The 19024-nt window shown below is 48.4% G+C and overlaps 7 protein-coding genes across 7 annotated transcripts; 4 read left to right on the top strand and 3 right to left on the bottom strand.

Moving 5' to 3' along the window:
- Positions 1-757: 757 nt before the first annotated feature.
- On the top strand, positions 758-4066 carry BJ212DRAFT_1383828 (ATP-dependent DNA ligase). The gene is made up of 10 exons (XM_041336739.1): positions 758-2084; positions 2136-2339; positions 2477-2604; positions 2666-2857; positions 2913-2997; positions 3048-3236; positions 3293-3315; positions 3372-3444; positions 3496-3553; positions 3614-4066. The coding sequence occupies exons 1-10, from the start codon at positions 773-775 to the stop codon at positions 3876-3878; spliced, it is 2529 nt and encodes an 842-aa protein (XP_041188466.1). The 5' UTR covers positions 758-772; the 3' UTR covers positions 3879-4066.
- A 133-nt stretch (positions 4067-4199) lies between these two features.
- Positions 4200-5794, bottom strand: BJ212DRAFT_1531173 (uncharacterized protein; the record flags this gene model as incomplete). The annotated part of the gene is made up of 7 exons (XM_041341770.1): positions 5476-5794; positions 5397-5432; positions 5199-5339; positions 4922-4982; positions 4503-4565; positions 4323-4446; positions 4200-4267 (listed from the first exon to the last, which is right to left on the bottom strand). Exons 1-7 carry the CDS (start codon positions 5619-5621, stop codon positions 4200-4202), a joined length of 639 nt encoding a protein of 212 aa, XP_041188465.1. The 5' UTR covers positions 5622-5794.
- A 473-nt stretch (positions 5795-6267) lies between these two features.
- BJ212DRAFT_1280929 (uncharacterized protein) lies at positions 6268-7882 on the bottom strand (the record flags this gene model as incomplete). The annotated part of the gene is made up of 4 exons (XM_041331585.1): positions 6268-6858; positions 6909-7063; positions 7119-7675; positions 7728-7882. 4 exons carry the CDS (start codon positions 7880-7882, stop codon positions 6268-6270), a joined length of 1458 nt encoding a protein of 485 aa, XP_041188464.1.
- A 1411-nt stretch (positions 7883-9293) lies between these two features.
- BJ212DRAFT_1449067 (bola-like protein-domain-containing protein) lies at positions 9294-9783 on the top strand (the record flags this gene model as incomplete). Its single annotated transcript, XM_041338636.1, has 4 exons — positions 9294-9353; positions 9410-9515; positions 9569-9609; positions 9658-9783. 4 exons carry the CDS (start codon positions 9294-9296, stop codon positions 9781-9783), a joined length of 333 nt encoding a protein of 110 aa, XP_041188463.1.
- Positions 9784-10447: 664 nt separating this feature from the next.
- BJ212DRAFT_663156 (uncharacterized protein) lies at positions 10448-11978 on the top strand. Its single transcript, XM_041343765.1, has 4 exons — positions 10448-10744; positions 10804-10931; positions 10985-11425; positions 11482-11978. The coding sequence occupies exons 1-4, from the start codon at positions 10660-10662 to the stop codon at positions 11707-11709; spliced, it is 882 nt and encodes a 293-aa protein (XP_041188462.1). The 5' UTR covers positions 10448-10659; the 3' UTR covers positions 11710-11978.
- Positions 11979-12251: 273 nt separating this feature from the next.
- On the bottom strand, positions 12252-15880 carry BJ212DRAFT_662864 (kinase-like domain-containing protein). Its single transcript, XM_041343764.1, has 17 exons — positions 15454-15880; positions 15316-15398; positions 14665-15258; positions 14543-14607; positions 14324-14479; positions 14129-14221; positions 14007-14069; positions 13879-13931; positions 13765-13796; positions 13531-13709; positions 13455-13468; positions 13376-13395; positions 13228-13315; positions 13143-13167; positions 12829-13074; positions 12658-12777; positions 12252-12607 (listed from the first exon to the last, which is right to left on the bottom strand). The coding sequence occupies exons 1-17, from the start codon at positions 15798-15800 to the stop codon at positions 12338-12340; spliced, it is 2448 nt and encodes an 815-aa protein (XP_041188461.1). The 5' UTR covers positions 15801-15880; the 3' UTR covers positions 12252-12337.
- A 537-nt stretch (positions 15881-16417) lies between these two features.
- BJ212DRAFT_662800 (uncharacterized protein) lies at positions 16418-18022 on the top strand. The gene is made up of 4 exons (XM_041343763.1): positions 16418-16772; positions 16823-16909; positions 16962-17583; positions 17633-18022. Exons 1-4 carry the CDS (start codon positions 16610-16612, stop codon positions 17904-17906), a joined length of 1146 nt encoding a protein of 381 aa, XP_041188460.1. The 5' UTR covers positions 16418-16609; the 3' UTR covers positions 17907-18022.
- The last annotated feature ends 1002 nt before the right edge of the window (positions 18023-19024 follow it).

Raw genomic sequence — 19024 nt, 5'->3', positions numbered from 1 at the left:
GCTGATCTGAGTACTATTCATCAGATGTTAAGAAATGTCATAGCATAGCCTTGTTCTAATCTCGACGATATTCCCAGCTCCTAAGTACTGATCGGACCGTGCTGCGCGAGGTGACTTTCACTCACGTGATTCTAATGCCCTGTACTCTCGAGGCTCCAATGTCATGAATTCAAGATAAGTGCAAGACCCGGAAGCTTGGGTTTTCAACTCCGCGTGTTCACGGACCCAACGTTCTAAGTTTCATAGCACTATATTTGCACAATGGACATCGTCTTAGACTCTCACCTGCAGGTTTGTCTGTGTCAAAAGAGATAATGACCAGGCACCCGTTTGAGAGTAGACATGAGCAAGATGTAATAATTTGCTAATATGGTCTTTCATCTCCCAACCACAAAGACCCTCCGAATCTAGCGCACGGATGGTGACATGGTGGCGCGAAGAGGTCGGACTGTGCAGGGTCAGCTATGTGGGCATCATTGACCCTAAAATGACTGTACGTATCTCTTGACATTTATTGTTGACATACTTGATACGGTCATACTATCTGATAAAACATTTAACTGTCCTTATTACTACTCACAAAAGAAAGACCGATGATCGTGTGCTTTGATTAATGACATGGGTAGGGCAATGCAGGAGGACCTGCCGCCCATCAGTGACAGAATGCAGGGAGGACTGAAATTTGACAGGAGCATGAGGTGGGAACACTTGATACATAAGGGTACATAACAGTAATCATATTTGAACAAATTTGTCGGAAATTGCTTGTCGGATGTCAATCGAACGTCAATGCATTCAAGCTACAGCCGCTATGTCTAAACGCGCCCAAGCGTCGCCATCAACGTCTCAGCCTAAGCGAGCAAAATTCGCTTCAGATCAGTCATCATTGAAAGCTTTTTTTGGATCTTCTCCAAGGCTCACTCCGGCCAATTCTGGGGCAGAGAAGGGAAGGAACAATGTCACAGAACCAGTACGGAAGCAACTGAACGCAAAGGAGATTGCTACACCAGACATCATTGACCTGACTTCGGATTCTGAACCTACGCCCGGAAATTATGGATCTAACAATATTAATGGTCTTTCTGCTGCAGCTCCTCAAGTCAGCGACGTTGGTGGTTCATCAGGGGCTGTCCTACCTAGTAGTCCTAATACGCCTTCAAGGCGTGTTCCCATGAAAAATGACATCGCTGTCTTGCCAAATTATCAGCCACTAGGAGTCGACCTTTTTGTCTATGATGTCCAGGAAAATCCTTGGCCAGTCAATGAGCCGGCGCCATATTCGTTCCTCGTCCATGCCCTCGTCACGCTATCAGGGACACGATCTAGGACAATCATTCTCAACACGCTTACCAACATGCTAAGGACTTTGCTCAATTGGCATCGGCCATCCCTACTGCCATCGCTATACCTCCTTTCTAATTGCTTGTCTCCTCCGTACTCTCCGGTCGAGCTAGGCATTGGCTCCTCGGTTATATCCAAGGCAATTCAACATATCTCCGGCCTGACCTCCTCTGCGCTTAGGCGGCTCTACAATTCATTCGGAGACCCTGGTGATGTTGCATTTGAAGTAAAGTCAAATGTTCGCACCTTGGTGCCTCATCCTCCGCTAATCATAGCGGCTGTGTACGAATGCTTATTGAAAATTGCCAACTGTAAGGGACAAGGCGCAGCCAAACAGAAGCAAGCTATCGTCGAGAAACTCCTTGTAGCAGCTAAAGGAGAAGAGTCGCGCTACCTTGTCCGTACCTTATCGCTGAATCTACGTGTCGGGGCAGTCAGGACCTCCATCCTGACTGCACTGGCAAGAGCATTGGTTTTGACATCCCAAACTAGTCTGGGAGGTCCCGATCGCGATCATTCGCCATACCATGCCACCTCAAAATTAATCTCCTTGGTTCAACCTCTCGCAGCTGAAGGGAAGAAGGTCCCTGATGGTGCCCGCGAGAAACTTCATGAGAAATTCATCCAGGCTGAAGCGTTGGTTAAAAAAGTGTTCGTTCAACATCCGAACTATGAACACATTGTAGCTGGTCTCTTCAACGGCGGATTGGATAATCTTGACCTACATGTTCCTTTGACCGTCGGTGCGCATTTCGCTCCCCCGCCCCATGAACGACCTAACAAATCACTGATAGGAATTCCCTTGCATCCGGCTCTGGGTTCTCCCACTCGATCATTGGATGAAATATACGACCGTTTGGGAGATCTTCCCTTTGCGGTGGAATTCAAGTATGATGGTCAACGCGCTCAGATTCATGGGGTACGAGGAGTGAATAACGACAATCCTTCCATTCACATTTTCTCTCGTCATCTAGAAGATATGACCACCAAGGTGAGCTGTGCACTTTCGTAGGCACGGGGCTCCTATCTTATCGGCAAAAACTAGTACCCCGACATCGTTCACCTTGTTAGATGCATTTTCAAAGAGCAGCCGCAGCTGCAATCTTTTATTATCGACTCTGAGATTGCGCTATAGATCCATCCGACGGCGGCCTAAAGTCATTCCAAGAGCTCTCGAATAGGGCAAGGAAGGACGTGGAAATGAGCGATATCAAAGTTTCTGTTTGCGTATATGCCTTTGATCTGATGTATCTAGATGGTGAGGTGCGTGCGTCTGGTTGTGTGCCGACAATGCCATTCGATGGTTATTTACGTCCTTCGGCAGGTCTTGCTTGCACAGCCCTTTCGAGAGAGGCGCTCTCTGCTGAGGTCTCGCTTTCCACCTTTCTCACCAAGCGACAAGGGAGCAGGTCGTCTCGACCACGTTGAAAGCTGTGAGAGCGAGGCTGGCAAAGATGCTATCGAGGAGTTTTGGCAGAAAGCTGTAGAGAGCCACACTGAGGGTCTCATGATCAAGGTGAGACGGTGTTTGAACTCTGATTGGCTGATCGGCATTACTAATGCTTACCTAGCTGTTAAGTAGTGACGCTATGCAAGAAGACGGAACGCAGAAAGGAAACGGAAAGCGGAAACCTTTATCCGCAACTTACGAACCCGGTGTGTATTGAGCCGTTCCATTATGCTGTGCTTTTAGTGAATTTGGACAGATAAACGAACATCTGCTTGGTTGAAGCTGAAAAAGGACTACGTTGTGGGTCTCGGGGATACTCTCGATATGGTTCCTATTGGAGCGTGGCATGGGAACGGAAGGAAAGCAGGGTGGTGGAGTCCAGTTTTGCTTGCTGTTCGAGATCCCAGGAATGACTACTTTGTTGCCGTTTGCAAGTGTATGTCCGGTAAGTGATATACATTGTAATTCATAATGATATGTTGAACTATCATTTGCCGCAAGGATTTTCCGATTTGTTTTACAAAGTTTGTCATGCAGTACGTCTTCGCAGGCTACTTACTCATTGCACCTTTCGTATCAGGAGATGGTTGCACATTACTCAGAGGGGTCCGATAATTGCTCTGGGAAACCCCTCTGGGAAACCAATACAGGAGGTGCCGACATTATTTTTGAGCTCTAGGGTTCCTGGCTGATTTTTTTTCCAGGCTTCAGGCCCGACGTTTACTTCAGGCCTCATGAGGTGTGGGAGATACGAGGGGCAGAGTGAGTCTGCTACAAGCCGTCAATGTTACAGACGGATATCTACTCACCCTATTTTTTCAGTATCACTTTGAGCCCCGTATCTCTAGCAGCATCGGGCCTATGTTCCTCCTCGAGGGGCCTTAGTCTAAGGTTCCCGCGATTTATCAAGACCCGAGAAGATAAATCGCCGGAGCAAGCCAGCACTACAGATTTTCTGGCTCAGATATGGAAAGACCAACAGGGGAAATCCAAGGCCACTGCGGGCGACGCCGATGATGGTGATTTAGTTGATGTAGAGCCAGAGCCAGAGTGGGTCGTAGGAGGAGCAGGAGAGTCGGATGGTTGACTCCAAACCTAAAGGGTTTAGGTTAACTTTCTTTTTAATCAGGCTTTTGGATATTCCCGCTTGCAAAGACTTCGCACCACGCACCAGCTTTACATACGATAAACATACGATAGGGTACATACGGAGCAAATCCCAGACAGCGTACAGTAATACAGTCCGACATTGGAACAATAAAATATAAATCAGAATCCAGAAGAAAGAATTTAAACCTTGGCACCATGCCAGCATATGCTTCTAATTATTTATTCTGAATATACTATTCGCTGACCATTTCCAACACGCAATTCAGTCGAAAGGTGGTTCGCCCGTCGGCATGCTACATTATACAATTGTACCCTGCAGTGCTTGAACAACAATTCCCGAAGTTACGGCGTATTTGTGGTGACATGCTTGTATTTGGTTTGTATGATGTGTCGTAATAAGATATAAGATCGTCCAACACACCGACGGTTTGGATTAAGTCTGAGATCTGACCGGTCAACCGGAGACTATATGTCGCACGAGTGTTTCTAACAGGTTTCCCAGTGGTTTTCCATTGGTTCTCCATACTCCAAAGTTGAACATCGAACTTTGTCAAACGGCATTCCGTGTCTCGTAAGGCCCAAGGCCTCAAAGTTTACTAACGTTACGTAGGTGATAATCGATAATCAATAACCATTGAAATATTGACAGATCCTTGTCACGTCCCTGTATATGGTATGCGTTTGCAGCAGCAAAGCCATGCCAGAGAACCAAGGTTTGGACGCGTAGCAGTTAGTCGCATCTACATCTCATCCTTAATCTCCTGGTAACTCCAGCATGACAGTATCGCGTTCCATCCTCATGGAAACAGATTGACGCTCCCCTCTGAATCAAAGCTAATCGAAACTTCTTCCCTCCAAGAAAAGCAAAGGTGAACTACACCAATAAAGCTCATTCTAGTCACTCACACTAATCAGTGGCTAGTCTGTTCATGTCCGACTACCACGGTTTGTGTTGGCACGTGGGCTGGTGAATTATCCTCTTCCTCGACGTCTTCACATCTCACTCTGTAGCACACGTACGTTAATGCCTAAAACTTGAGAGGTATGGGCAACCATTGGATCGGCTAGCACACATGTCACGCTTACAAGAAAACATCGAGGTGCAATCACCAGAAGATATTGTTGCTCACAATATATCTGTCTACTATCAATCACAGGTGTGACTCAGTCACTCAGAGCTTTGTCAAAGATCTGGCACACCCGCTCCGTTTAATCACTGTCCCTGATGGCTGCGTCCACTATACTGCCAAAACCTTACGCCCGAAGAACTTTCACCCTACCACAAATCTTGACTAACCTGATTCGGAAGGGATACCCCACTATCTCCGCGTTAATGAGCCTTCTCTGGGTATTCGCAAACCTTCTTACAACAGACCACTGACGTTCCTTGCAAGGCTGACTTCCATGATTACCACAGCTGTCACGGTCGGTTGCGACCCTTTGCAGGGACAATGCATTCCCATTGGGTCCAATCATTTTCGTATTTGAAACGTACCTTTCGACATCGCGCAAATCTGAATGCCATCCGTGCCTACTCCCGGTGATAGAACGCGTATTGACGTCTTAGTACGTACTGGCTGTTCCTGCCCTGCGCGAATGGTTCCTCTGCTGCATTGATATTATCCCCTATCTCCCCAATTTGCCACCTCAACGTGGAGATCCCTTGTAAGTAGGCCAAGAATTCGGGTGTCCACTGGACTGACATCGTCGGACTTCTCATATTATCTCTTGGGCTATGACTCAATCCTCGGACCGGAACTTCGACGTCGCATGAAACTTCACGTCTTACTCGTTAACTACATAGCCACACCCTTTCAGGTTATCATTGCAATACTCAGTACAGATGCCTCGCATACGATAATACGCTTATGCTTTATCCTAATGTCATCAGAACGCGTCGAAATACGAATACGTTATGTTCCACGTCCATGTGCGTGAGGGTCGTAACTCTTGTTCTTCGAATTGCATAAGATCTCCATAACACCCAAGCAGAAATTCGGTTGCAGACCACCTCATATTTAATTACTCCAAAGTAAGTCCAACCTTCAAGTGCAGGTAAATGATAGCCCATGAGAAAATTGTTTGACAGAGGACTGTATGTAAGCTTCTCAAGATTAGAGCAGAAATTAAGAGTATTGCATCCATCTCATCAGTCTGAGGCCGCCGACCGCAGGGTATGTCGACTTTCTAGAATCTGGACGCATACATAGCACTGACTATTGTCATGGGGGGTATGAATAATCTTGTTACTGACCTGGGTGAGTAATTTCACATCGTCATACAGCAGGAGGCACTCGACGAATAACACGCTCCGTGGAGGAAAATCCCACAAGACATTGGCTTATGCCAATTATGCCTTACTCGCATTAATTCATGGCGCAGACTCTCACAAGACTAATTAGGGCATCTTTGTCTTGCTGAGCATAACTCTCTCCACCAAACACCAAATTGACTTGGTCTTCGAGACGCCCATCTGTTGTTATTTGCTGCCATTCCACGTCCCGTCGCTCCGCGATCTGCTGCAGGTAGGCGTAGGAAATCAGAAGCTCCTTCTTCACAGTTAGAATTGCAGGAGAAGTACGTCCGTTAGACCCTGTAAGAAGGTGGACGATGTCGCCGGTGGGAGGCGCAGAAATTTTACTCGCAGAAAAGGAGGCTGACAAGTCATTTGCACTGGAGGATGACAGGTTCTCCTCTCCCGCACGGGCAATGCCTCGCGCTGCTCTCACAGCTCGTGCTTGTGGCTTGGGGCGACGGCTCGATAGATTCCTTCCACCCGATTCATCCGAAAGGAATTTGCGGCAGAGCGCCAGTTTGAACAGTTGCGCTGAATGCGACAGATGGAAGCCAGACATAAAGGTCTGGACGATCTCTGGGGAGGCTGAGTGTAGCCGTGACGTGACTTGCTCCAGAAACATGTTAAAGTCAAATTCTGCTGTTAGACAAATTCCGATGAGCTGGACAGAACGTCAGGTGAATAGCTTGTAATAAGAAAAGCAGAATTCACCAAAGCCATCAGTTCGAAACCCAGCTGTCGTCGCTGCGGTTGACCTTGCGAAGTGCAATAGAACACGATGTCTAGGGGTGCATCAACTTCCCATCGAAGTCCAGTGCCACTTCTCGGCGGGGGAATCTGCAACAGCAACAATGGTGAATGCTTCACTGCACATTATCTTAGTCAAAGGGTTACAACTAAGAAACGGCCTCCCACCTGAACCATCTCCAGATGCCAAAGATTCGTCCCGATGAAAAAGCTCGACCAGCCACTGCAAGACTAGCCAGGCATACTCTGCCACAGGAGCGAGAACCAGATTGCTGCGATTCTCCTCTACATACTCTTCAGTATCGATGATGAGTTTTCCACGTTTCTTCTTCCCTGATAGTAGGGACGGCTGAAAGATTTTTATTCGCGGTACGAAACCCTCCTTGAGTATTGCCCAGCAGTGCTTCGCGTCCTTAATGCACAGGGACTCCTTTGCTACAACAGAGTCATAATCATCACCTTCGAATGACAGTTCGTTGCTCCTGCGCGGCTGTGGCAAAGCCTGGAAAAGAGATGTAGGTGTATTTGTTCTAACGAAGGATAATAACAAGCGTTGTGCGGCTTCTGATGCATTGACTGAAGGAGTAAATGTCATTTTTGGTGCCTGATGCTTTTGTTTTGTAGGGGAGCCTTTTGACGGTGAAGCAGGATTGGGATCGCGCTCTTCTACATGATCGAGGGATGGCGGCGGGGGGTACAATGCGATGTAGAAGAGCTGACGTACAAGAGACCTAGGAACTACTTTCAATGCTCCTCGAAAAAAGAGAGCCCAGATGACCTTACACGGGTGGCTTGGAGTTTTCGGACCTTAGCTGTTCGAGCACTGCGATGCCAGACTCGTATTGACCCTCCTCAAAGCACGTTTCTACTAGACCACATTGATTTCGTGTCATCTCACATTCTTGGGGATCTTGATGCGACGAGGAGCGTGACACCATAGCGAGGTTGCAATGTTCGTAGTGAAGTGAATACGTATGACATCAATAACAAAGTGATAACGTGACTTTCAAGTTTCAAGGGACACCATCGATGAGGCCATGATAAAGTAATTTGCCTAAACAGTCGTAACGGTACTTGCGTCCCGGCTCCCCGTTGAATTAATTTTGTTTTGCCTCGTGCGATTTGCTCAAGATATGGGTCAGTTATTTGTGGTCTAATTCGTGCACCATCCTAGACTACGTTGTCTTCACCACCGATTAGCATACCCCAACGGTGAGCGTATCGGCTCGGCCTCGTTCTCGGCCAGCCGACATGCTCACCACAACAGAGTCCAGTGCTTCAAGTTTTCAGCCGACGGTATGAACGTGTGTCAGTCGGTGAAAGTCGACTTGAGCCGTGGAAAAAAAATAGCATAACTTTGCACATCTTTTCGGTAATAAAATTTTTGTGTTCGACAGGGCCCCATGGAGTCCTCTCAGTAACGTTGGGTGTCGGGAACGGAACCGATAACACAAGAATATGTCCTATGAAATACATCAGCGCTATGTAAGGCGCAGAGTCACAGCCCTCGAAACGAACGCTACGTGGCAAGACAAATACCGTATCATTCTGTCGCAAGGACGCCCTATCAAATAATGTAGTCAATACGAATGCGGCGGTTCATACATGTCCAATCGCGTTTTTGGGAAATTCATGACATGCACTGTCAGGTCCGTTAGAGCTGATGCATAGGTGGCTTGCTGGATGCAACTGTCACTCACTTCACCTGTTTCTTGATCACTATTACTGTTTGAGTCGGGCCCGATCTTTAGGGACCGGTCGCCACTAGCATGCGTAGTATTAATACGTACGTACCTATCCATTCTATGGGGATGTCTTTCCTGAGAAAGCTAATGGGAAATCCGGTCGTCACTTGGACTCATCGGTTCTCTGATGGCCAGTCGTTCGATGGCTGTGACATTATCGTCGAACAGTCATGCTGACTGACCGTGTACCGCAGTGTACGTGTTCACCATTATGCAAGAGAGTACCTAACGGTTAGCAATGACAAGTTATGACTGACGCGATTTGGTGAATACCAGGCCTCAGGTCATCGTGAGGGTTCGATCATTTTGGTTGTACGTGTTTGTAGGGCAGGCTCGTGACCAGTCTGGCACCGGGATACTAGTCAAGTGGCGATTTCACACATTCACGGACTAGCTTGCTGACCAACAGGGACTAACAATTGCCAAATTGAACACCTGCGCATTTTTATCGTTCTGCCTTTTTGCTCCGAGTCTGGTGGTAAGTGCCCGTTAGCATCAGCGCAGCTCTGATTGCAATCTCAGCATGGTAGCCAGCAGGTTTATGTTCTGGGTAACACGCAGCCTTCGCATTGCTCTGCGGCAGCGCTTGAATCTTTCTCGTACCATGGCGTCAGACACGATATTGGGATTTCCAGGTCCGGTAGAAATCGCCATGCGAGAAAAGGTAAGACACCAAGCTAGCAGTGCAAGTCGATTAGGCTCCTGAGCAATCATTCACAGCTCGTGACCTTGCTTCAACCGTCTAAACTAATCATTACCAACGAATCGCAGTTACATAGGCATCACGCCGCAATGCGCTCTCAAGGTGGCGGGAATGGAGAGACACGTAAGTACCCTCCACTACCCCAAAGACGCTGTTCATTGACGACCCGGGCGCAGATTTTGCCGTGCAGGTAATCTCAGATGCTTTCAAGGGGAAGGTGCGTGTGCTATCCAATCTCGGGTGTATCTACTTTATTTCTTCACAGAACACGGTGCAACGCCATCGCCTGATATACTCTGCCCTTTCTGAAGAATTTTCTCAAGGGTTGCACGCACTATCGCTAAACACAAAGACTTTGGAGGAAGCGCAGAGATACCAAGCTGAAAACTGACAGGGGAGAGAATAAACACAACGTCATTCTACTGATCGTGTATGTGGAGGAGCGAGGCGAATTGTGGTAAGCTCTCTGACCCGGACCGTCGACATTAGCGACGGCTGCTCATAAATAACGTGCGAGCTTCACAGTGAGATGCGAATCATGTTTAGGGATGCATGGCCCAGACTGGTTGCGACGCATTGCCTGCCGATGCAAAGACGTTGAAATTGAAGTTGACGATTTGTAGCTATCTTGAGATCCAACGTTACCCGAGATGTTGCCGACGAGGATTCAATCGTTGGCACTCAGCAAGCAGCAATAGGTCTCTCAGCAGGGGTGTGTTTAGAGGGACACGGGTGGGCCCAATAGAATGATCCGTTGTAGTTGATCTGAGATGCGGCAAGTGACGGTACATATATATTCTAGATATGCTAACAGCACATCCCCCGTGGATGATGCGCGGCATTCGCGCCCCTTAGTGTGTGACATTGCGGTGCTCTATCTCCAACCCTGGCACCGTCCAAACGGCTCTTTTGGGTCCACGAGACTCCCACAAATGTGTTGTGAATGAGTGCGCAGCAGCTCTAAAGCGACAATCACCACGGTTGCCTACCTTAAAATACGGTAACCGAGTGGTAACCATGTCTTTGAATGTCAGGTTTGCCCTCGAGGTGCTGTCCTGCAGTATAATGGAATAGACCCGGTCACGTTTCTTCATGCAAGTACTTTCCAGCCTCTTCCGAAGCCGCCGCATCACGATCAGCGTGCAACGGTATCCTACCGTTACCGCGGTTTAGAGACGATCCGGCCGACCATATAAGATTCCCCGACATTCACTATAATTCAACTCGTCCTCTCGTATACTTTCCCCCTTGTATCCCATACCATAAAATGTCTAACCGCTCATATCCGGAGCGTGACACCCATCGAGAGACAGCTCGGCCAACCCTCCCTTCTGTTCGTGAACTTTTCCCAGGTTAGTCAAGCTTCTTCAGCTCCACACATCCGTACATTTTATTTACCTTTAGCCTTCAGAATTATCTCGTACTCCGAGACCTTCCGTAATACCACCTCCTTCCTGGGCGGGTCCCAATGCAGGTCATGACCCATACTCTGCACCCCATATGGGCCAGTCAGATGCCCTATCAGGGCCAGGCTTGCAGGTTAGTCGTCGTCTAATGACTAGATCAAACCTTGATAATCATCACTTTCCCAGAGAAACCCTTCAACACCCTACCACCCTATTTCTTCTCGTAGTTCACGACACGAAACGCACCCAACACACCTCCATCCCTCTCATGAACATCCACCGCATTCATTGTATCATTCTCAGCATCCACAAAACCAATTTTCTCGGTCGTCCTCTAACAGTGGTCAGGGGCGACCAGCCTATGATTATACAAGCCACCCAGGGCCAAGCTCATATCTGGATTATTCAAGGCAGCAGTATTCTGGGCAATCCATGATGGAGCCCCCTGGATCGACGTCTTATGTTCCACGCTACCCCGATATGCGAGGTCAGCATTACCGTAGAGAATCACAAGATACCACATCTAGTTTAGAAGACTCCAATCCTCACGCCAATGCCGGGTCTTCATCACTCAAATACGAGTGTGACTACTGCGGAAAAGGTTTCAATCGTCCAAGTAGTTTAAAGGTGTGTACTTGAACAACCTGCATCATTCTTAGGCTAATGAAGGCCGCCGACCAAAGATCCACCTGAATAGTCACACCGGTGAAAAGCGTGAGTGCCCGTTCACAGCGTTTCTCATCATTCTAATTCCCTATCTAGCCTTTACGTGCACTTTTGAGGGCTGTGGTCGTAGTTTCAGCGTGCTCAGCAACATGCGTCGGCATGCTCGCGTGCATGCCGATGCCTCGGGGCGCTATCACGAGGACAGCGACGAGTCAAATGACGCACATTCACGTTCCGGGCGTTAGTGCGACACGCGTTGTCCTCACGGATGCATACTTGGCGTATGCAATCACTCCTATTTCGGGCCTCATGATCTTCGTTGCATTTTTCACGGACATTGCATCGGTCGTTCATGATGAGCGGCACATATTTATAGTAATTCACGAGCATTTATCTATTCCATTTATCGCATGCACTCGCTGATGAGCATTATACTCGTCACTCACATATTTATTATATACAGTCATTGTCGCTAGTATACTCTGGTGCATCCAGTCCTGTTTAATTAATAGTGGTTTCCGGCATTTAAATATATTTACTTCGAGTTGGACTCGTGGCAGTACATGATTGACTCACTCCACCCGTTAACGGCAAACAGCAGATCTGGTGGCGGCGGCGGTGGACAGCAAGGAAACAAGGGTATAGCATAGTCAACAAGTACAGTGATAGTGGCATCATGAAATGAGTGCATGTTAGAGTCATGTCCGCAGATCCTAGTAATCATGTACAATGAATAATCACATTATGGAGCAAGTACATGTCTTCACGTCATGTCCGTAGACTATGTGTCGTCATAGCCTCGACGATGCCGCATGGCAAAGTGGAGGCGCCACACACAGCCACCCCTGTCAGGGTCCCCGGACATGCACCACACTAAAGCGATATAGCCCGGCCTGTGCCAGCCTCGTGTACACTGCGAAACCGTGGACGACCTCGTTCGCCCCGTTCTGGGTCGGGAATATCCGTTTGTGCATCAAATGCACGATCAGCACGAGCGTAACTGATCGCTCGAGGGCTCTTGTGCGTGAACCCCGCAAATGCGAGGGCCTTGCGGACGTTTAGAATTTCTTCCCCGTGGACCCTGTCCCTGAGTAGGGGGTCTTTCGTCGCATCTGCTGGCGCTCCGTTTGCGGGAACCAACGGCTGGGAACAACCTGAACACCTGGTATGACGAAACGCCTTGGAGCACTCACCACTGGTGGGATGTCGGAGTCGAAGTGTCGTGTATCTTCTGGGCTCTGCAAATCTGGACGATATGGTGCAGGATAGCGGTGTATATTTTCCCAGTCTATTCCTCGGAACCAGGGATGGGCCTTCAAGTGGAGACGTCAGCAGCTGCGAACGCAAGCTCCAGTGGCGCAGACCTTGATTGCATCTACACCATCAACACTGCCGACCGTAGTCCCTGGCAGGATGAAGCCGCTGCGTCGTGCGTGAACGGCGAGGGAGCCTGGGCGCGATACGGATGCTGGAGCCTGACTTCCAAGGCGATCCTCAGGCTCACAAAGGAGTTGCTGCATCAGATTCACCCCCTCACCCGAGACACGAGGGCGAGAGGGGAACTTGAGGGATTGCTTCCAGTTCAGAATCTTCTGACGGGTGACGTGCCTCTGCCCCCCGCAGTCAGCCACAGATGAACTGGGGTGCGAAAAGTGGGTGCTAAAATTTGTGTGCTTACGGAGTTGCTAACGAATGGGGGATATCTGGGTAGTTTCCATTCCTTAACACGCGGTATACCGGAATTACGAAGCCCCGAAGCTTACCCATACAGGCATTCAAACATGATAACGCCTAAGCTCCACCAGTCACAGGAAAACGAGTAGCCAAGGCCTCTGATGACTTCTGGCGACACTATTGAAGGCGTAAGCATGGCAACATGGGGTAATAACATGGACAAAGGTGACCACATACTGTAAGAATTTGTCCCGCAGCTATGGATCCGAAGAAGGATGTTTAGAATCACGCTGTAGGCTGCGAGGTTATTGCTTACACAGAGTATGCTAGCTACAACAGACAGGGTGAGGCACAAGGCGGAAATATAATTTTTAATTGGTAGCCGATCATACCTTCCTGCGATTTTTTTCTCGCCAAGTGAATATACCACTTTGGCCGTTGCCGTCGCCCATCAGTAATTCGACATCCTTGCGGTCCATTCGTTTGGTTCTGGTTCCATCCCCGATGCCGTTGCTTTCCTCAAGGTCTATCCCGTGCTTGTGCAACAACTGACGCCGCTGTTGTTCGTAATCTGCGGCCGCCGAATCAGTATCATGTTCCGTATACTCAGTCTGTTCCGCACTGACAGGAAGTATCATGGGCCCAGTGCAGGTCAGTCCTGTGGAGTCGGTTACATATTTAGCACATAGAAAACGGGGACGGGGAAGTGGGTCAGTTCCGCTGATGTTCCCCCTACTCACGCAAGTCCGAAGTCACTTAGACGAATGTGTCCTTGCGGATCAAACAGGAAGTTCTGCCAGAAACGCACGGATAACCATGTTATCAATCCAAAGCGGACCTTAATCTCAATATTTTTTTCGAGACTTACATCAGGTTTAATGTCACGATGAATGAAACCATGTTTATGACAAGTTTCGATGGCTAAAATCATCTGGGGTAAATGTGCCTGTCGTTCAACAAAGTGTAGTATGAGAAAAAGAAGATGCCAACCTCAGCGACATAGAAACGAGCAAAGTCTTCCTCAAAAACGTCTCTCTCGATCAAAAGATTCAGGAGATCCCCACCGCCCATAAATTCCAATACCTATTATTATGTGTCGAGATATGAAATCGAAATGAAATCAGTGACTCATGTGCTCGTCTCATTCTTGGGAAGATGGCGGATATCGGGGTTAGAGCTACTGACCAAGTACAGATTATCGCGGTCCTGAAAACTGTAGTGCAGCTTCACGATCCACTCCGCGCCACCGGGCGAAGCGACGAGCGAGGCAGATTTCAAGATATCACGTTCTGCACGGACGTGGCCTTCTTGCCCTTTGCGAAGCATATCAGTCTTCCTTAGCTGGTAAAATGAATAATTAATATCAAGACAGTACCATATGGGTAGATTAAAATGGACAAGAACCTGTTTCATGGCAAACAATTGTCCCGTGACTCGCTCTTTGACCAGGGACACAACCCCAAATGCACCTGATCGGATAGGGTTTTCTATGAGAATGCTCTTTCAGGAACATAAGGAACACCAACCGTGGCCTATGGTTTTTAGTTTGATGAACGCTGTGGCATCGACTTTCCTTCGGCGTTCGCGAAGATATTCTGTTTCGTTTTGGCGCCACTGAGAACGTAAGGCTTCTTTCTGATCTTCGCTAAAGTGCATGATAACCATATCCTTTTCCATGGCAATTCTTCGCTGTTCTCGAGAAGGTGGCTGCCGAAGAAGGGGAAAGTAAAGGTTCTCAAAGTAGATCCGGGCGGACACCGCCTTCTCCAAGGTAGCCAATGATGGAGTTATTGGTCTTGGTGAAGGGCCAGGAAGGGTAAGGCTCAGGTCATCATCGAATTCGCCGACTTCTGGATGAGCTATGAGGCCTCCGCCCCATTTTATGGTAGAATTTCCTGGGCGCCCCGGCAAGGCATCCGCGGGTGAAAAGTGGACATTTTCACGGGCAGCGGTGGTTATGGTAGACGAAGTAGTAGTGCTCATGCCGTTGATGACTCTAAGGGGAGGTGGCTGGCCTGCGCTATCTTGAGACGGTTTAAGTGCATTGATGACCTCGTTAACGGCCCTGGCCTGGTTTGTTTGCCTTACTCGAGACTTTATTGGATCTGCCCAACGCGGGTCTAAACCGCGAGCTCAGGATACCGATAAGATAAGTGGATAATGCGCTGATGGCTGACCTCCGAGCTTTCCCAAACCATCTGGACCCCAGCGAGTCAAAAGGGCTTCTGCCTGACCGGCATCCGAAGCGTGAACAAGATGCCTACGAATACCCATGTTGGGACGTAGTTGACGCTGAATACCAAAATATAACCTACACGAAATCCGTGGGCCTGGAGACCATAGCTTTACTGACTCTTCTACCCTTCTTTAGGGGAGAAGATCCAGGCATGTGACGGGATTTTGGATTGATGCCCTCATGACGTGGACTCTCTCCGTCTGTAGGCAGAGCTTGGTTAGATCCACCACCACCACCCCAGAGAAATCGGGATGGGGAGGGGGTGGGGATCATGGCGAGTAGATCATAGAAGCCTTTGTGTAGTAAAGTACCTGCTGGTAGGATTGTAGGTGGAATTCCCTCATAATCATGATGAGTTGAGTATGGAGGCCGGTAATAAGACACCCGGGGAACAAGATCGGAGGTATCATTGTAGTATGCTGCCATGTCTGAGGCTACATGTGTGACAGATATTGTCACGCCTTGAATTTACCCGCGAAGTAAGTTGAGTCGATCTTAGATTAAACAATTCATATACCCCTTCATTCCAGATTTAACGTAACTTGACGATGGTGTGCTCCGTCGGTATTCGGAGCTAGCCGTTTGTGGGAAATAATAATATTTGGAAAAACACTTACTCGGTGTCCGCACCAGAAAAGGCCACGAGGCTTGATCTCGATGGATTTGATGTCAACAATGCAATTTCCGCGTTGCAACACAGCTTTTCCAACGCGTCAGTGCTTCCCTTGAGCTGTATTACGGTCCGTCTCCTCGTTTGGATTTTTCGAAGCAGAAAAATAATGAAAGGCCGCGAAGATTGTCTCCTTACGAGGTTTGGTTTATTCAAAAATACAATAACACAGTCCGGATGATCCCCTCTTCGGGATACTATAACTTAAAATCATTCATTCATTCCTTAACGCCCAAATCCAACTAGCTTACTCCCGACCTACAAAGCCTCATTCCGCAGACTTAAAACACGCTTCATCCTACCTCCCCTTGCCCAGTTTGCACATCTACGCCTCGTGTTCAGTTACCTTTGCCGGTGTTCATGTTTACCTCGTTCATTCAACGGCCCTGATCGATTCATCCATCTCACACAGCCTTCCCGTGCCGCAGGCCTTTTCTTGCTCGCTCGTCGGGCAATTGGCATGCTCAGCGCGTGTTCCTTCATACTTATATCCTCATCGATTTCTTCTTTTCATTGAACCATAATTTTCCTTCACTTCCTCTTTTGCCTATCTGCTTAACTTACTATGACAAACCCGAGGGACGATCGTTTGTTCTCAAACCTTTCAAAGGCCCGCAAAAGCCCTCCTGGAGGGGATTCTCAAAATAGTGGTTTTTTTCAGACGGGACAGGGTGGGCGAACTGTGCTCCCTCCTCTTTCTTCAGCGTTTCCAACCTCACCCTCTTCAGGTCTGTTTTTCTATCTAGTGTAAATGCAAATATGCTCAACTCAAGTATAGTTCCCAACTATTCTTCCTATTCGCAACAACGTTCATCTCCTGGAAAAAGTGATCATAGCTCCTCGAGCTATGGTCAGTGGCCTACTGGTACGTCTGACATCACCTACGCCGATCGCACGCTCATCAATCTTACTTCAAGCGGTAACAGTTACCCCACAGCACTCTAGTTATGAACAACACTATGACCGATACCCTCAAACCCAACAATACCCAAGTTATCCCTCGCGCAGTTCGCCGACGATCCCGGTCGATTCCCACGGCTCTCGCAAACTGCCTCCATTAAATATGCCCGACAGATATCAGGGCAGTTACGGGACAGTCGCACCTCTTGTTTCCAACTATGGCGATCATATTCGCTCGCCGACCGCAACCTATCCTACCGAGTATGCTCCTTACCCAAATCAAAACTCATACTCGTATCCCCCCGTTCCTGATCCACGCCATCAACTGCCATCGATGTATCACTCGCAGCAGATGTCCATCGGCATGTACCCATCCGAGCGGGGTGTACCTGCGCATGTCGAGGCCCACGGTCCCTCTCCCTATGCCAGAGGGCCGATCACCAACACTGCACTAACACAAGAGCCTGCTCAAATGATGGACAATGAGCAACCTGCCATCAAGAAAAAGCGTAAGAGAGCTGACGCAGCTCAGCTGAAAGTCCTGAATGAAACCTACGCTCGCACTGCGTTCCCTTCTACTGAAGAACGCGCAGAGCTCGCCAAGAAATTAGACATGTCAGCCAGGAGTGTTCAGATCTGGTTGGTGTATTGCACAAATCACAGGATCAATGTTCATGCCTTTCCATAGGTTTCAAAATAAACGGCAATCAATGAGACAGACTACCCGCCAGTCATCGGCAGCAGTGTCGACTCCTCATCAACCATTCGGCATGTCCTCTCAGGCAGACGAGGTGTCGCATACATTTGGTGGTGGCAGCATCAGCCCCACATCTGTTTCACATACATCATACATACCGCGATCGAGTCAGGATGCCCGGTCTGTGGCACAGGAAAGTCGGTCATCTATCCCCCATCGGCGCGAGGAAGATCCCCGCAAATGGCAGCAGCCTGGTCGCTACTGAATATTTGATCGTTGTCTAAGCATCATGCCTTCATTTCAGCTAGATTCATTCTCTCCTCATCACAACAGAAGCGTCGTCATCCTTTTGCATTAGGACCTCGATCATTCATTATCACCGTATTAACTTACTCGCCAGCCCCTTAATACCCATTCATATTGAATTTTATATATCCATATCACCCCACGCAATCTGATGCCCTTTTCCAATCCGTCCACATGTACCTGCCTCCTTGATGCACTGTCGCCGTAGTTTTTTTATGTACTTATCATGTTCTTATCCTCGCTCAGGTTTAGTCTTATCACACGCACACGTCCGAAAAACCCCATCGTTTGTTCTTGCTCGATTTTGTCACACATGTCCGCGGTTAGAAGGCCGTGAATTACGCCATGACTTTTTTAAGTATGTTCGGTTTACGATTCTACTGATAATACGTGAGATACAACAAAGGCTGCCACAGCACATCGGCACGAATGCCATCGATAAGATGTCATGTGGCTGCTTGCTGTGGATTGTTGCACGAGTTCACCGCCGCATCAGCGGCAGCGGCGCCAGCCGTCCAGCAAGCACCTTCGTCACGCCGCGTCGATCCCAGGACTTGTTTCCAGCTCCACGGTCAGGGTCTCTCCTTGACATATTTATGCAGTAACAGTTTAAGAACCGCACGAGAAGAAATCCGTTTTGTCGATCAAGTGTTACTCGGGCAGGAACCCCTCATGGGTCCTTCTGATGAAGAAAAAAAACTTCTGACGGTCCGCGGCTGAAGCTTGAAGCTGAAGCTATGGCGCTATTTTAATCGGTTTCAGGACAAAGACAAGGGGAGAGATAAGTATGTATTGAGTCGAAGCTCGAAGTTGGCAATTATGAATTTCATTTTCATCCCAATATTACGCCGGGTCACCGGGCACCTCCGGACTCTGCCGGATAATGATTGTCACTGGATGTCTGAATCCGTTAATGTAATATTATTAGTTAGTCGGCTTTTCACTAATTCTGAATCAACACATTTTCTCCTCGAACACATGTCCCGATGATCGGATTGGCATCGAGTTTGACAACGATCATTGAAATGCCAGACCGCCAGCACTCGACACGTTGAAATGCGATCACTAGCGTGGACC

This window comes from Suillus subaureus (assembly GCF_016647635.1).
Source record: "Suillus subaureus strain MN1 chromosome Unknown BJ212scaffold_39, whole genome shotgun sequence".
NCBI classification, from domain to species: domain Eukaryota; kingdom Fungi; phylum Basidiomycota; class Agaricomycetes; order Boletales; family Suillaceae; genus Suillus; species Suillus subaureus.
The sequence above is the reverse complement of the archived record's forward strand: the minus strand, read 5'-3'. Positions and strand labels throughout refer to the sequence as shown.

Excerpts from the sequence above, each read along its gene's own strand:
- BJ212DRAFT_1383828 (XM_041336739.1), top strand. The coding sequence starts at position 773 with ATGTCAATCGAACGTCAATGCATTCAAGCTACAGCCGCTATGTCTAAA. Across the intron at positions 3,445-3,495 it reads CTGGGAAACCAATACAGGAG|GCTTCAGGCCCGACGTTTAC; the intron begins GTGCCGACATTA and ends TTTTTTTTCCAG. Across the intron at positions 3,554-3,613 it reads TGGGAGATACGAGGGGCAGA|TATCACTTTGAGCCCCGTAT; the intron begins GTGAGTCTGCTA and ends CTATTTTTTCAG.
- BJ212DRAFT_663156 (XM_041343765.1), top strand. The coding sequence starts at position 10,660 with ATGTCTAACCGCTCATATCCGGAGCGTGACACCCATCGAGAGACAGCT. Across the intron at positions 10,745-10,803 it reads TGTTCGTGAACTTTTCCCAG|AATTATCTCGTACTCCGAGA; the intron begins GTTAGTCAAGCT and ends TTTAGCCTTCAG. Across the intron at positions 10,932-10,984 it reads TATCAGGGCCAGGCTTGCAG|AGAAACCCTTCAACACCCTA; the intron begins GTTAGTCGTCGT and ends TCACTTTCCCAG.
- BJ212DRAFT_662864 (XM_041343764.1), bottom strand. The coding sequence starts at position 15,800 with ATGGCAGCATACTACAATGATACCTCCGATCTTGTTCCCCGGGTGTCT. Across the intron at positions 15,259-15,315 it reads TGGTTTGGGAAAGCTCGGAG|ACCCGCGTTGGGCAGATCCA; the intron begins GTCAGCCATCAG and ends CTCGCGGTTTAG. Across the intron at positions 13,710-13,764 it reads CTGGGCCCATGATACTTCCT|ATTACGAACAACAGCGGCGT; the intron begins GTCAGTGCGGAA and ends CGGCGGCCGCAG.
- BJ212DRAFT_662800 (XM_041343763.1), top strand. The coding sequence starts at position 16,610 with ATGACAAACCCGAGGGACGATCGTTTGTTCTCAAACCTTTCAAAGGCC. Across the intron at positions 16,773-16,822 it reads TCCAACCTCACCCTCTTCAG|TTCCCAACTATTCTTCCTAT; the intron begins GTCTGTTTTTCT and ends ACTCAAGTATAG. Across the intron at positions 16,910-16,961 it reads CTATGGTCAGTGGCCTACTG|CGGTAACAGTTACCCCACAG; the intron begins GTACGTCTGACA and ends TCTTACTTCAAG.